The 15,660-nt window shown below is 42.8% G+C and overlaps 1 protein-coding gene across 3 annotated transcripts in view; it reads left to right on the forward strand.

Annotated features, from left to right (window-relative positions):
- Window positions 1-1,005: 1,005 nt before the first annotated feature.
- The window catches only part of LOC106811277 (cytosolic carboxypeptidase 4-like), a 23,131-nt gene continuing 8,476 nt past the window's right edge, over window positions 1,006-15,660 (forward strand). The window contains exons 1-11 of one of the 3 annotated variants that reach the window (XM_014814841.1): window positions 1,006-1,090; window positions 3,947-4,175; window positions 5,303-5,370; window positions 8,133-8,202; window positions 8,950-9,099; window positions 9,686-9,817; window positions 10,161-10,292; window positions 10,587-10,733; window positions 11,595-11,819; window positions 12,410-12,474; window positions 14,684-15,204. In XM_014814841.1, coding sequence (XP_014670327.1) covers window positions 4,067-4,175; window positions 5,303-5,370; window positions 8,133-8,202; window positions 8,950-9,099; window positions 9,686-9,817; window positions 10,161-10,292; window positions 10,587-10,733; window positions 11,595-11,819; window positions 12,410-12,474; window positions 14,684-15,204 — 1,619 coding nt within the window. In that variant the 5' untranslated portion in view covers window positions 1,006-1,090; window positions 3,947-4,066. Of the gene's footprint in view, window positions 1,091-3,946; window positions 4,176-5,302; window positions 5,371-8,132; window positions 8,203-8,949; window positions 9,100-9,685; window positions 9,818-10,160; window positions 10,293-10,586; window positions 10,734-11,594; window positions 11,820-12,409; window positions 12,475-14,683; window positions 15,205-15,660 lie in introns of those variants that run through there. The other 2 variants (XM_014814842.1, XM_014814843.1) reach the window with 2 other exon arrangements.

Here is a 15,660-nt window from a genome sequence, read left to right on the forward strand (position 1 = left end):
ATATATATATATATATATATATATATATATATATATATATATATATATATAGGTATATCTATCTTTCTGTGAGTTTATGCACAGTGGCGTGGATGTGGTGAAATTGTGTGTTGCAGAGGAGTTTCACTGGTACCAATAATAGGCATAACAGAATACATAAACATTAGGACATTGGTAGTAAATACATTTTGTGTTTATTTATCATCATTTTATTGTTGAAACATTCCAAGTGCTCGTGACACACTCAGGTGTAACTCTTCAGGAATAAAGGAATAAATTCTATTTGTACTATGAGGTGAAACGAACTATATAGCTAGTGGTTTGATCCACTATAGTTGGCAGGTCCAGATTTCAAGAGGATTTAAGATCATTCTGATTATTTTCTGTATGATAATGCAAAACCCGTTTAGTTCATGTACAAGAGAGGCCGCTAGTAGTCAGTGTGACTCGACCCGAGGCTGACGCGTTACAACACTGCTAGTAGCAGATTGTGGCGTGTCTCTTGATATACATGGCGACAGTGCTCTATCCGTGTAGATAATTGTGTCAATAAAGTTAACCTCAATACAAGTGCAAAAACAATCATTAGCATCATCATTATAAAGCTCAAGAACAGAAAAAATATATATATATAGATAACACTTTCCACACTACAGGCCTAACTAACTAGGGCATGGTATATATACTAGGGCCACAATTCACCTGCAATTGTTCTTGAGTCATTATATTTCATCTCTCAGTAGGGACTCTGGGCATCCTTCATGGCATAAAATGTTGAGCCTAGCTCCATTAATGGGGATGTAAAAGAAGAATTGAAGACATTCAACACAAGCAGTGATCACTCGGTGTCATTCAGCTTGGCATAACATTAGTGAAGCAGAAAGCATACTACGAGTACGAGATAACTTCACAAAAAATGCTTGTATTTAATAAATATATTATAGCTGTGATGACACTGATAGGTAGGTTCATTACATTATATTATTTGTCTTCTGTCTATAGGTTCACACTGAGATGGCATGATACCAATCACAAGTGAACACTGAAATGCAGATTAGAGGGCGCTGTGGACTCCAAACGTGATGGCCAGGTATCATTATCATCAGATGTCATGTTCCTGCATCCTACAGTTCTGAGACTGACTCAAGTTAATGTTAATCACTACTCTTAAATTTGCATCTTTGAAAAAACATTTTAAATGCAAAAGTCCACAATGTGAAGCAAGTTTGCCAATTGATTTCCATGACATAATTGGAAGTGCGCTCATATAGAAAACCTTTTGGGCAATAGAAGTAATACACAGGGTGCGAAATTAACGCGAGTCAGTAGTCAAATACTCCCTGATTTACGGTCGGACTCCCTGATTTACTGTCGGACTCCCTGATTTGACATATGCAGGAGTCCGTGTGACTCCCTGAAAATTCTGTTATACAAATTAGTAGTAGTTCCAGAGGAAGGCCTCACGGAATTACCCTATTTTTTCAGCAAATGTCCAAAGAAAATTTGGCAGAAGTGCATGGCAATAATCTTCAAAACAAGCACATGTGTTATTGCTGCTATGCTTTAGTTTTGAACGTCAGACTGCGGACTCCCTCATTTTGCTACGGACTCCCTCTTTTGAGGGTAGGGAGTCCGTTGGACTCCCTTGTTCAAAAGTTAATTTCTACCCCTGAATACATGTGCACCTATCAGTGCAAATAATCATTTTCAAACACATAATTATATGAATTATGTAATGACATAACATGGAAACATGGTAGTAATAGTCAGAGGGAAAGAGAGATCAGAGTTAGAAGTACTAGGAGAGAGAGAGAGAGAGAGAGAGTGGGACACTATTATTAGCTGACTTGATTGCCTCTGGCTTTACCCTGGAAGCTGAAATGTTACGTGTGCATTTTACATATATATTGGTTACGTTTATCATCTGTTTGTACAGCTCTCTATAGCAGCTGAGGTAGTTGAGAAGTGTTCATGATACTTTGACGTTATGCATACAATTGCAATCATTATTAGGAAAGCTGGGTAAACCTTTTTCTGTAAGTGCAACCTGCCTTGCTATTTTCTCTGTAGTCAGCTGAAGTGGCAGTGGAGCTTCCAGGGTGCGAAATTAACGGGAGTCCGGAGTCAAATACTCCCCGATTTACTGTCGGACTCCCTGATTTGACGTATATGCAGGAGTCCGTGTTACTCCCTGAAAATTCTGCCATACTACCTAGTTCGTTCCAGAGCCCGTCCTCGTGGAAATACTGTATTTTTTCAGCTAATATCCAAAGAAAATTTGACAGACGTGCAACGGCATGAATCTTAAAAATAAGCACATGCCTTATTGTTAAAATATCTTTAATTTTGAACCTCAGAATGAGGACTCCCTCTTTTTTAGGGTAGGGAGTACCTTGGACTCCCGTGTTCAAAAGTTAATTTCTACCCTTGAGCTTTTAATAGGGAGTAGTCTCTTTCCCCAGGAGCAGGAACATGGACATTTCATAAACACTAGATGTGTAGGTGTGTCCTATTGGGGATGGAAAATGTCTATTACGATATATATATAGCCACCCGACGTAATGGAAGCTGGCTGCGTATGTGTTAGATCTTGAAATTGTATGCATGGTTTATTTAGTAGACGATTGTGGACACCTCATTTTTGGGTAGAAAACCCCACTGACTTATTGTTAAACTATTTAAGAGTAAATTTGCATTTCACATCCCAAATTCAGTCATCATATATAATTTATAAATTAAGTATCTGCGAATTTCCATAATTCAAATTATGATAATGTGTGGTATTACTGTCCCCATGTTTTCCAGTAATACATATTCTAACCAAAATATTATATAATATATTCCAATTGTGTATTCTGTACGTATATATTCTATGTTCCAATTATATTTTCTAGATATGTGTAAATATTTGGGAATAGCATATAACTACCAAGCTGCTTTGAGTCAAATTAATATCAACTAAATTCAAATATTATATATTGTCCTCCATTGTTTCTAAGTCGATACAAACGAATTATAGTTCTAAGAATATGTATCGCGTCAAATCAAGCTGCTTGTAGAAATGTAGACAGATTAATTCAGCAGGAATCAAAATAAATTTTACGTACTATGTAGGTATTTTGAGCGAATGCCCACAGCCCACAGGTAAAACCATCTAGTGGTTGTATTGACGCAGAGATGAAATTACGAAGTTCTGACTCCATCCCGCCCTTTTTTATGAGTTACAGTTGGAACCGGAACTTTGCAGATATTGCTTTTATAGGGTCGAACCCACCTGGCCGGAACCGAGTTCTTCTTTCCCTTAAGATTTCTGCGGTCCAGCCCCTCTCGAGTTTTTGCACAGCGGAGCATTAGGAGCAGAGCAAATGCGAATCAGTTGTGGTTTTAGCTGCTGCGGGTAACGTGACACTGGCTCGGTATACGTTTGTGTGGCTACCAGTGAGGAGCGAGCATGTGGATTTATGCTGCTTCGTGCGTTTCCAAGCTTATGTTTATGTGTCCACGTGTTTGTGCATCGATAGACGGCTGTCTCTAGGATTTTATGGCAGAGGCATGTGTTGCTAGAGCTGCGGCAGAAAGGGAATTGCTCCTAGTCTTACCGAGTTTGGGCTGGTTCATATCATATGCAGATAGACTCTTACTGGTATATTGTAGGAAACTGCAAGCATACCTTTCAATGCTTACCGGGGTTTGGTGTGTCTATGTACATGCGTTTTTGTATATCTGATACTGTGGCAATATAATGGTGTCAAATTGAAATATATCAGTAATACCTAATAAATAGATTTTTTCAATTTTAAGTAAATTAAAGCACATTTTATAACAGTTTATCTGTTAATATACAGCTTTTCTGTTAATCGTTTATAATATAGTACAATCTGTTGTTCAATTCTATATTTTTTTCTTTCTAGAATCGTCGTTGTTATCGGTTTCTGCTCTGTTACAGTTTGCGCCTGTGGTTGCAGCTGAATGGGTCACCACTGAGATGAGTGTGCCATGCCGTAGTTGCCTTGCGGCCTAACACAGCTTGCCGTCGTCGCCGTCGTCACTGTTGCTCGGCTGCAGAATGGAGGAGCTGTTCAGAAGCCTGATACGATTGAACACGGCTGTTCAGCGCGACACTGAGCAACTGACAGAGGTCACCTACCTACTGACACAGACACTGGCTTCTACCGGTAACGAATTCGCCCTTGCGCGGTTTCACAAACCTCGGCTATACATCCAGCAAGAGAATTACTGTCTATCGTCAATATATGTGACTATATATATGTGACTATATATATATATATGCATTTCTATATGCCGCGTTGCTAAGCTCTAAAAATCGTATCAACGTCTGAACGTGGTAGATAGTGATGTTGATCATCTGCTGGATGTATATTTGCTGTCGTCTCCAAACTGTCTAGCGTCGAGGTCGCAATAAAATATTCGTCGTTAATTTTCAAAAAGCGCATGTTTTGGTTGTTGACAGGGTATATAATAATTTGTGAGGGCATGCGAGCAGTGCAAGTAATTAACATTTACTGTCTTAATTAATTATGAACTGTTGCTAGCATCTGGCTCGCTAGCGCCTCCACTGTATACTGCAGGCTTCCCGAGTATGCCATTAATGATTTAGTGATGACATGTGCTGTGCAGCTGTATTAATAATGCAAATGTGGGCACCTCAAGATGCCTTTCTTGTTTGTAGTGTCAACTAATAACATATTTTGTTTATTAGTGGTGGATATTTGCACTTGTTTTATATTAGTCTTCTTTCCGTAGTAAACTGGATGATGGTCTAATTGGGTAGATTAATTTAAAACACAGCTTTTTATAAAGATAATATGATTGTTGGCATAACTGAGTTGTATCGAATATGGATCTCAAGTGGACTCATTCAGTACAGTGGCCAACTTTTTGGATAGGGCAATAATATCGTATAGTTACACATTCATTTGCAAAAACCAATCTGTAGCTGCAAAAAAGCACCAAGGAATGTATTTACGTGTAGCTATGCGATATTTAATCCTCATGTGGTATGTTCCATATGGTATGCTAATAAATAAATAAATAAATTAATTGTTTCATCTGTGTAGAAATTTACAAGCAGATCATGAAGCAAGCTCAGTGTAGATGTGTATCAAATGAATGTTGCACTAAAATGCAATCTGAATATTATTATCGTACCAGTAAGGCAACATTTCTTTATTATTATTCAGTCGGCGCTGCCTTGGTGGTCATACCTGGTGATAGCTGAATGTAATATTCTTGACGGGAAATGGCAATAAGCTAATGATGATATTAACTCTTTGCTCCATAGATAAATCTACAGTAGATATTGCATCCGTCTATGCCCGTAACCTTGATGTGCTTCTGTTTACCTTAGAGGTGAGTATAGACTTGATACGAAAGTAAAACTAAAAAAGACGTAAAGTAATTAAAACACATACAGTTCAACATATGGTCAAATTATAGTCAAACCCACTTATAGTGAAACAGCAATGAATTCACCCACCAAGTCTACGTGTGTATGTCTGCAGAAATTCAGAGCCGTGCTTATATTTTACGGCAAACTGTATTATTCCAAGCTTGAAACGGTCACTTAAATGTTTCATGTCCTTGTTAAAGTCTCTGACTAAACTTATGCATACACCACTACATAAATGTATCTTTGTAACAGAACAAGACTTATGGAAGCAGGCTAAATGCATTTCGCGTGAAATCTGTAACCATAATTTTGTAAATGGGTATATGACAGCTCAGGGGAATCAGTCGCGCCACCTATAGGGAGATAGAAGCTGAATTTGTAGCCGTATATTTAGCCAAGTTTATTCTGAGAATCATAGAGAAAGAAAGTGTCTCAATGACGTGCATAGCGATCTTTCGACTGTTTCCGTCTAGATAAAATTTCTCAGATTTTGCCTAGTTTTTTATTGTTTACATTCCAGATGTTACAAATCATCACCCAAAATTAGCCTATAGTCGTTATAATACGTAACACGTGAGTCTTGATACAGCATTTTAGGTCATATTTAGCCAGCAGTTGGAGGTTCTCACCCGCTTAATCGGACAAGAAATCTCACCGCAATTGAATAATTTGAAGATTCGATAGCAAATAGTTTGGCCCTGCCTATCTGCAGCGTCTCAGCCAGGGCTGGGCGAACTGCTTTCTAGTTTTGATAGTTGCCAGGTGCTCTTCTTACACTGGGGATGGCATGCAGGCATGCTGGCACAGATTCGTTACCAGCGAAGAAAATTAACCTTATTTGTAAACAGCCCTCTAGCTATCAGTGTTACATATAGGTTAGCAAACATAGCTGTCATCTGGCAATGACATCGGTTACAGGCTTCATTCCTTTGTCTAGGCAGAAGACATTCTTAAATGAATCTACCAGCCAGTTCCATCATCATACGTAGCAGGGAGGGCATATAGCAACGTATAACTACAGGGGTCGAAGTAAGCGATGGTCTGATGGTCCGGGGCCATCAAATAATCAGGAGGACCATCCGATTTTCAAAGTCAATGGTCCGACGGACCGGACCGTTATGGGTTCAACTAAATTCGACTGAAAATGCAACTTTATTAACCAATATACTATTAAAGTGAATAAACAATGACTGTATCGTTTGATACATTCATTGTAGGTGAATAATTTCCATTTTATCACCATGTAAAATCTCTTTCTTACACCTGCAAGCCGCATTACTTTTAGAGAACAATTTGCAATTTAGGAGGACCATCTAAAATTTAGGCGGACCATCTAAATTTCAAACTAGATGGTCCTGTGGACCATCTCTTTTTTTCTCCTTATTTCTACCCCTGAACTAGTTGTAACCCTGGTCACTCTGTATGTGACATATATGGCAGTGCATGGCTGGCACTGATGTTATATTTAGACTTTAGATGTAACAGATATTAGTTTGACTGGGCTATTATAGCTATCAAGTGCATCAGAACTGCCTGTGTTATAAATCTTTCTTGATTTATGTATTTTATGTTATTTATTATATTCATAAATTATTATACAGGGGGCCACGTCGTTCAACTACCTATCACGTGATCTTGATGAAATGTGTTTACTATATGCTGATGAAGATATAAGTTATTAATATATTCGTTTATTTATTGATCGATTCTGATGTACAATGTCTCATGGGCAACTGGTAATCATACGTGTTTTTCTTGGATACGTGGTGATGCATATATACATTTATTTCATTACTCTTATTGCACCACAGTTGAATTCATTAAAGGCACAGTGTTCATTGTACGCTATGAGCATTTACAACGTTTAGCTTTTTTAGCAACATTAGCTGAAATTATTGATTAGCAAAGACAGGAGGAAATGCGTGTGCATTTTCCCAATACAAAAAGTAGAACATACAGTATAGGTACGACTTTGTGCTATGGAAGTCGCATCGTTTACAGTACCGGGTTCGTAGCCATGTCCACAAGTGAAACATGTGCGTTTCTGTTAGCCAACTGTGTAATATCGCCAAGGAGCCAATTATTGTTTGAAACTGAAGCGTTGCTACTGCACTCATGCAGCCTATCAAAATACTATGTGGTGTGGGCTAATGTGAGAATAGCTGCTTTCTCTCCAAATGTTATATTAGGCATATCTATAAACAAATTGCTTCTACACCCATTGCTTATATACACTTCTGCTTTTGCACTTGTGTCATACTGCTGCTTATAATAACTATTCCACGCAACACAAATATATTCAGCTGCTGGATAACCTCGGTGTATAAGCTTTGACGCTGAGAGGGTCTATGTCCCCCAGGGTACTGCCGGAACGTACCCTGGGTACGGTCCAGTATACCAGAACGTACCCTGGTACTATCTAATATGCCGGACCGTACCTCGCCTACTGCACTAACGAGTCTAGGGAGTCGCCTACGCCTACTCCCTAACCCTAACCCTAACCCTAACCCCAACCCTAACCCTAACCCTAACCATATCAGATAGTTACCAGGGTACGTTCCGGTATACCGGACCGTACCCAGGCCATGGCCTGGGGGACAAGGACCCTATGAGCAGCTCTGACCATGGAAACAGCGGCGGCACGGGCGGTGTGTTTGCTTGTACTGGCCCTGTAGTGAAGCCTAACTAACATGCTGGTAATCATTGACGTGGTTCGTTTCAGAGTGCGCGAGAGCTCGTCATCGTGAAGAATGTAGTAACGATCCTGCACCACATGCTGTGCGTCAAACCACGTATGTATATTCTGTACTAGGCTCTGCCCTGCTCGCCGCGATATTTCGCCATATGGGCAGTATAGTGTTAGTTACTATTAAAACCTTTGGCTCTTGCTGCCGTATGCTGATTTTGGGTCAGAAATATTGATAGACTATCTGCATCTCATTGGACGATTCGGACCCAGTGCTATAAGGGTAAATTATTTATGTGGTGTGTATGTCTGCGTGTGTGTTTACTATTGTGTGTGTGCGTGTGTGTGCATGTGTGTGCGTGTGTGTGTGTGCGTGTGGGTGCATGCGCACGTGCGTGCGTGCGTGCGTGCGTGTGTGTACGTGCACATATTACCCCTGTATTGTTTGGGCTAAACTGTACCCCAAGATTGGACAGTTGACTGTTTAAGAATAGTATTTATGAATAGTACATGGCCGAGATATTCTATATAGATGTTCGTACATACATACGTACGCACGCATGCATTCATGTACTGGACACATATACACACGTGCACACGCAAACACTCACAGACCGACACTCACACAGACATGCATGCACATGCACACGCGCACCGCACGCACACACACACATTTTCTGTCGCAGCCGGATGAAGAGACAAACTGAATAAACAGCTTGCATTTATAATACAAGACACCACATTTCTATATTTCTGTTTTACGCTTCAGCTATGTCTTAATTCATCGGTGTCTGTGTACTTTTTTACTTCTATATATCACATTATATAACTATCTCAAATACTGTTGTTTTAGGTATAGGGGGCGCTGTCAGCAAGGTGAGCTTGCGAAGTGCGTCGCGATGTTTGCTGAAAGTGTTGGTGTATCTTGTCAATGAACTAGAGCCAATCAAAATAGAGCTATTGAGCACCATGTACGTTATCATCACGAAGCTTTCTGTTGTTGGTAAGTATATTACTATTAGTATTATTACCGTAAACCTATGCACAGGTGCATTCATGCTGTTACATTAAGACAGTCTCTACTGCACATGTGTAGTTGTACATGTAAGTCTAACCAGGTGCATCTATATTGGCTTTAAACAAAAGCAATTAATGAGAATCAAAATTATGGTTACCATTCTATTGCCTTGCAAAACCAGAAGAAGAACGGTTGTTCAAGAATTTGTGTATTCTGGTGTGTTTAGAGCTATAGTCATCCAAGTGCTGTTGAAGCATTGTGTGATGAGAATGGAGGCAATCCCTGTTTTCCATGATATATAGTTTCCTTGTTCATTATACTCTACACAAATAGGCAGTTGTTGTTTATGCGATCAGATCAACATAGTAGAGTAACTTGTATTTTTTGCAAGACATGTTTTTAACATTTAACAGTAAAAATTGACGTGGACATTGACATGCCAAAAATAAATACCATGCAAAATAATGGCAGTAAAAATTAAAATTCATTTCCTTCAATACTTTTCGTTGTGCGAGTTACTAATAGAATATTACGAATTCCATTAACATGGTGGCATGATTGCTTTACATAGATAAGAAGCTGCCAGTGAAGGCAAGACTGCAAGGTGCCCTCCCAGTGACAGTAAAGGTGATGCTGCTGCCCTCTGTCAATGTAAAGCTTCTACTGCCTCTCGTCAAAGTTCTCAGGATATTTGCCGCAAGCTGTATGTATTATGTAACCACATAGCATTAACTTTACTCGTACGTCGTAACTCTGCAATGTTTTTGACAACGATTCCCTTACATGTAATGTTACTGGTCAGCAAACTGAATGCCAATTGGAATTGAAATAACGTGCACAAAATTTACTAAGATAGATTTATGCATGAAAACTACATGAGTAAGGTAAATTATTAGTGTGGTTGTGGCATTATTTTATTATCGACACTTGGATATGCAGCTCGTGATTTTATCACAAATGCTAACGAACTGCGTTATTGTGCATTTATCAGTCATATGCAGTTACCGAACCTAGATGTTTGCATAAATACTGTTGACTTTCCGCAGCGGTGAACGTAGCTGAGCTTGGCCGGAGTGGGGCAGTGGTGGCGCTCGTGCAGCTGATACAGGGCATGGGCAGGAAACACCCGACCCTGCAGCAGATCAGCCTAGAGGTGCTCATGATGCTCTTAAAGTCTAGTGAGTAGTTCACTCCTAGCATTATGTGTGTACCGTTGTGTGTGTGTGCACGGGTGTGTGTGTGTGTGCGTGCGTGCGTGCGTGCGTGCGTGCGTGCGTGCGTGTGTGTGTGCGTGCGTGCGTGCGTGCGTGCGTGCGTGCGTTCGTGTGTGGGTGCGTGCGTGCGTGCACATGTGTTCCTGGGTGCATGCGTCATGTGTGCACTTTTCAACGTTGATTCATCACATTGAATTTGCATGTGTGTTTTGTGTCTTCCTTCATTCGTCACTTTTATATGCCGGTTTTTCTCCTCAGAAAAGAATTTACGTCGCGCGGTGGCGGCCGGCATACCGAAGGCGTTGCTCGACTTTTTCCTGGACTGGCAGGGGCAGGATAGCCGCAGCAAACACATCAAAGAGCAGAACTGCTTGCTCACCATGCTGAAGCAGTTTTCTGTCAACAGTACGTCAACTTTGCGTTATGCTGAAATATCCCTAAATCTGTTGGTGTTTCTTCTATTCACTCCTAAATTGACATTCTATGTGTCAAATCTAGTATGAAGTGCCACAAAAGATTACACATTTACAGTTTAAAACAGCATGGAGTATTTTATCAGAGTGAATGCCTTTCCCTGTCTGGTGAGGCACGTAGCAGGCATTCTAGCAACGAAATCCTTAACAGGTGCAGTGCGGCTGTATATATTGGTTAGGTTTACCCTAATCGCTTTACAGTATTGGCTTACCTTCACCATTCTACAAAGCTGTGTACACAGCACTGCATCTGTTGCGCATTTTGGCTGTTACTTGTGCCTATGGATTCAGTTACCTGATGTATTTTGTGGAGTTGTCTATTAGTTGTTGGGCACTGGTCAACTTGACCCACGCACCAACTCGGCTCGCACGCTCGGTGGTGAGTTTACTCGTCTGGAGGTCGGCCAGCTCGGCTCGTGGGTCGAAATTACCTGCCTGGAGGTCAGCCAGCTCGATTTGCCAGCTAAAGGCCTATTTACACGATGCGTCTTAGACGTACGTCTAGGACGTACACCATGTATGACAATGCAAACGCAATGTCGGAAGAAATTAGAACATCCGTCCTGTGCATCCGATATCGCAAGGGTCATACATTTGCATTGTCATACACGGTGCGTTTTGGACGTAGGTCCTAGACGTACGTCTAGGACGCATCGTGTAAATAGGCCTTAACTCATGAGATGTTTCACACTCTCTGATGTCTATTTGTTTGTTATTATTACTAAATTCATTATTGCACATAACGTAATCATATTTGCGTAGTTGTTAAGCGTTGTCGTTTTTCTGCGCGTAGAGCCAGGCAGGAGGGCGCTCGTGGAGGCCGGAGTCGTGCCACGTCTGTACGCGGCCTGCCAGCGCATGTCCGCTGCCCGCGCTGAGCTGATGCCCACAGCCAGCGTCGTGCTGCGCAAGTGTCTGCCCTGCAACCGCCTGCCCCTCCACGGCACCGAAACCAGCATCTATACGTTCAGCTTGCCCGTGATCGAGCACGATCCCGACTGCTGCTGCTACGCGACAGGTTCGTGCTAAAACCGAAGCAGGTAACGCGGTAGCATTGAGGTAGCTAGTGATAGCTAGGATGATTGTGCGTGTGAGGTCGACGCGCATCGGTGTGATGCGTCGCTGGAGCTATGCCTTGTTTCAAGTTTTGCGACAGTTTAAACTCGAGCAGTTAATGCAGTACTAGTGAGTTAGCTAGTGACAATGATTGTACGTGTGAGGTCAACACGCATCAGTTTGAAGCATTGCTGGAACTATATGCCTAGTTTCAAGTTTTGCGACAGTCTAAACTCAAGCAGGTAATGCGGTACCGGTGAGTTAGCTAGTGACAATACATGTGAGGTCGACACGCGTCAGTGTAATGCGTCGCTGCAGCTATGCCTAGTTTTTACAACCATCTAAACTCAAGCAGGTAACGCAGTAGCAGTGAGTTACTTAGCTAATGACAATGATTGTGCGTGTGAGGTCGGCACGCGTCAGTGTAATGCGTTGCTGGAGGTATGCCTAAAGTTTTGCAACCGTCTAAATATTTTCGTCGCTTTGTCGCAACATGACATGTTAGCGCGTTTGTAGACAATAGTGTTAAAAGCTATTTGTTTTCCTGTGCAGGAGAAGATGTGGATGAGGAGAGCAGTAAGCAGAGCCAGGGGTTGCTGGCACAGCCCGATCTCACAGTACGCACAACACAAATTCCTTATATAATATATATATATATTATATAATATATATATATTACAGTGTTTCCCCTGCCCTCGCTAGTCCAAATCTCAAGCCCGCCCACAGCAGAAATTTATACAAAAAATACCGCCATTCGCTTAAGATGAAAATCACTTTATTGCACAGCTGTTCTAAAACTTCAGCTAGCTGAGACCCGGCAGGCAAAGCACACCAAGTTTTTGCTTCTGCGCCACCATCTCTACAAACTGCCGGTCCTCCTGACCGGCACTTTTTCCCTCATATTTAAGTGAAATACTACGGGTTATCGCACGGGCAGTTTAGACAGAATTAGTAAGTGTAAACGGGAGCGCATTCTAATACGCCTCCGCCTTCCTGAACGTAGTTTTGGGTTATCCAAAACATCTAGAGCCGAGGGCCATGAACTCCCTCACGCATGATTCGCCACAACGAACAAAACCTCGGGACAGTCATAGAAAATCGATTGCAGCGGCATGTACTAGCCCAGTGTTTTTATCGCCCGCATAACAGTAAGTTCATATGTCGCAGGGGTTATCGTGGGGCAGTGAGGCGGGCACGACCAGTGACACCTGACACGCACGTAATCAAGCTGTTAACTGAATTTCGTCCTTTTCTTAGTAGAAACTGGACTATTTTTATTCAGTTAGATATCTAGAAGCAATGTAAACTGTATATACTTCAAGATTCTAGGTACTGTAACTTTGCGGATATGCGGCAGCATTGATCTATGCATGGGGGTACTGAGGACTGGGGAGGAGAAAACGAAAGTAAAACCTTCCAGAAGCTTGTTTGTTCCTTTGACAACTTGAAAAACTGATTCAAGAGTCTCATATAATGTGTTCAAGAATAGCTTAGAATAGCCACGCAAATTTGCACCGAGGCTTTTAACATAAAATCCCGTAGCGGGGTAGCATGCCTGCCGGACCCCCCTAGCAAATGGCGATCAACCTTGCGTGCTCACATTGCTCGTTTCTCGGATTGTGCAACCACCAAAAAAAAAAACCTTTACGCCTTGCCTAGCTCTTTTTGTCAGGCTGGAAACCGCCTGTATATAATATCAGGAGTAGATAATAGGGAGCCGAGTGTGACATCAATAACAACAATGGGAAATTCGTATTTACTAGCCCTTATAATACCTAACGATTTACTACGTGCCGTTAACTCATGCCAACTTTGAGCTCAAATCGGAACCCACAGTACAATTCCCGCCAATCATCGTGCCGAACATCGTCCTCGTAGACACCCGCAAATCCGGCAGATACAGCCTAAAACGTACGACACGATTCTCCATTCTTTGGCCATCAATCCAGCCCATCGCCCGCGCCTATAATCTCAGACAAAAGGCAAGCAACGGACTGCCCCGCGCTCAGCTCGCCTCTGTATGCTCTCTCCGGATAGCTGAATGTGCGCGTTGGCGCTCGCGGCGCGAGATTGGAGATCGACGCAACACTCGACGAGCTAATCATGCGGTTGTGCGTGCGTGCGTCGATAAGGCACTGCCAGCTAATGTAACAACAGGTGGCCTTTTGTAGCTGTGTACCGGGTCAAAGTTATCTCGCCCGCAGCTGTCGATGCCTAATATCTCCAGCGAGCCACACTGCCTCGCTCGTCTAGGCAATAGCGCGTTAGGGTAGCCTGCTTTGTTTGCAATTATAGGCGCGCAATCGGGCTGGCGTTGAAATGGCAAAGAATGGAGAATCGTGTCGTCTACTACTGTTTTAGGGTGGTATTCCTGGATTGCGGTCGTGCTACGCAATGAAACGATTTCGCACGATGATTGCGCGAATGTACTGTGTCCGAATTTCGGAGCCTCAAGGTGGGATAGCTTACGCGTTAGTAAATTCGTAGCGTACTTATTATAGGCTAGTCAAATGACTGAACTTTCCCTTGTTTCATTGACTCGTCACACTCCTCCCTTATTTAATCTACATCACCTGATATATATATATATATATATATATATGTAACCATAATATAATAACCACGTATAAGTCTTCTATGAAGTCACCAGGTGATAGTTTGTGGACCTTGAATTTCCCATCAGTAACTTGTCATGATGGTGTGAAAACCTCCCCCCCCCTCCGTGCAAAGCACTGCTGATCCCTTCCTTGACAGTAAATCTTGTTTCGTCGAAATATTCGGCCCCCGAAAACGTGCCCCCGGCTTACGGTGCTGCCCTCTGTGCAGGTAGACGTCGCGCAGACATGTCGGCTGAGCTGTGACATGCTGGACAGCAGCAGCACCGAGGAGTTCTTCCCGGAGCTGCACGACTTCCCCAGCGTGACGCTAGTGACGGACATCTCCGGCCTGTGTGGACAGGTGAAGGGCGCCTCCTTGAATGGCAGCAGCGGAGCGCACTCCGAGTCTGCGTTCGTGGCGAACGCCGCCGAGGCGACGGCGGGCTGCGACGCGACTGGCGCTGCCACCGCGGGGTCGTGCGGATCTAACAACGTGCAGGACGGCAAAGAAGACCAGGGCAGCAGCGCGGAACCGGGTTCCACGGAGGGCTGGTGCAGAGAGTTGCCGGCACCCAGTGCTGACTACTGTGACGAAGCTCTAAGGAGCTATCACTCGGCCTACCTAGCATGCGCCAGCCGGACGGCGTCCGTGGGGCGATGGAACACCGTTCCGTATCCGGACCTCTGTCCCGTGTGGACGGCGCCGATTCAGTACGAACATCTGTCGCAGAACACGGACGACGTGAAGAGGTACGAGAAGTAGTATGAGAAGAACCGACTTTCACATAACAGTAATCTTCAGTAGATGTCAATCATAACAGCAGATCTGTGTTCTTTTGCAGCAGCCATATGTTAGGTTGTGATGTAAGCAGTACACGCACGCGTACAGGTAGCCACACAAGAAGGAGCATGGGTGAGAATGAGCGAATGACAGCACAGAGATCAAGGCACATTAAAGATGATTATGAGAGGGAGACAGAGGGGAGAGAAAGAGTGAGAGTGTGCGAGAGACAGAGAGTGAGAGAGACAGAGAGCCAGAGAGAGGGGGAGAGCATGAGAGAGAAGAGAGACAGGGAGAGCGAGAGAGGGAGGGAGAGAGCGAGAGAGGGAGGGAGAGAGCGAGAGAGAGAGAGAGAGAGAGAGAGAGAAGAGAAGAAGACGACAGAGAGAGAGAGAGAGAGAAGAAGAAGAAGAGAGAAGAAGAGA

Source organism: Priapulus caudatus, unplaced genomic scaffold, assembly GCF_000485595.1.
Source record: "Priapulus caudatus unplaced genomic scaffold, Priapulus_caudatus-5.0.1 Scaffold522, whole genome shotgun sequence".
Taxonomy (NCBI): Eukaryota; Metazoa; Priapulida; class Priapulimorpha; order Priapulimorphida; family Priapulidae; genus Priapulus; species Priapulus caudatus.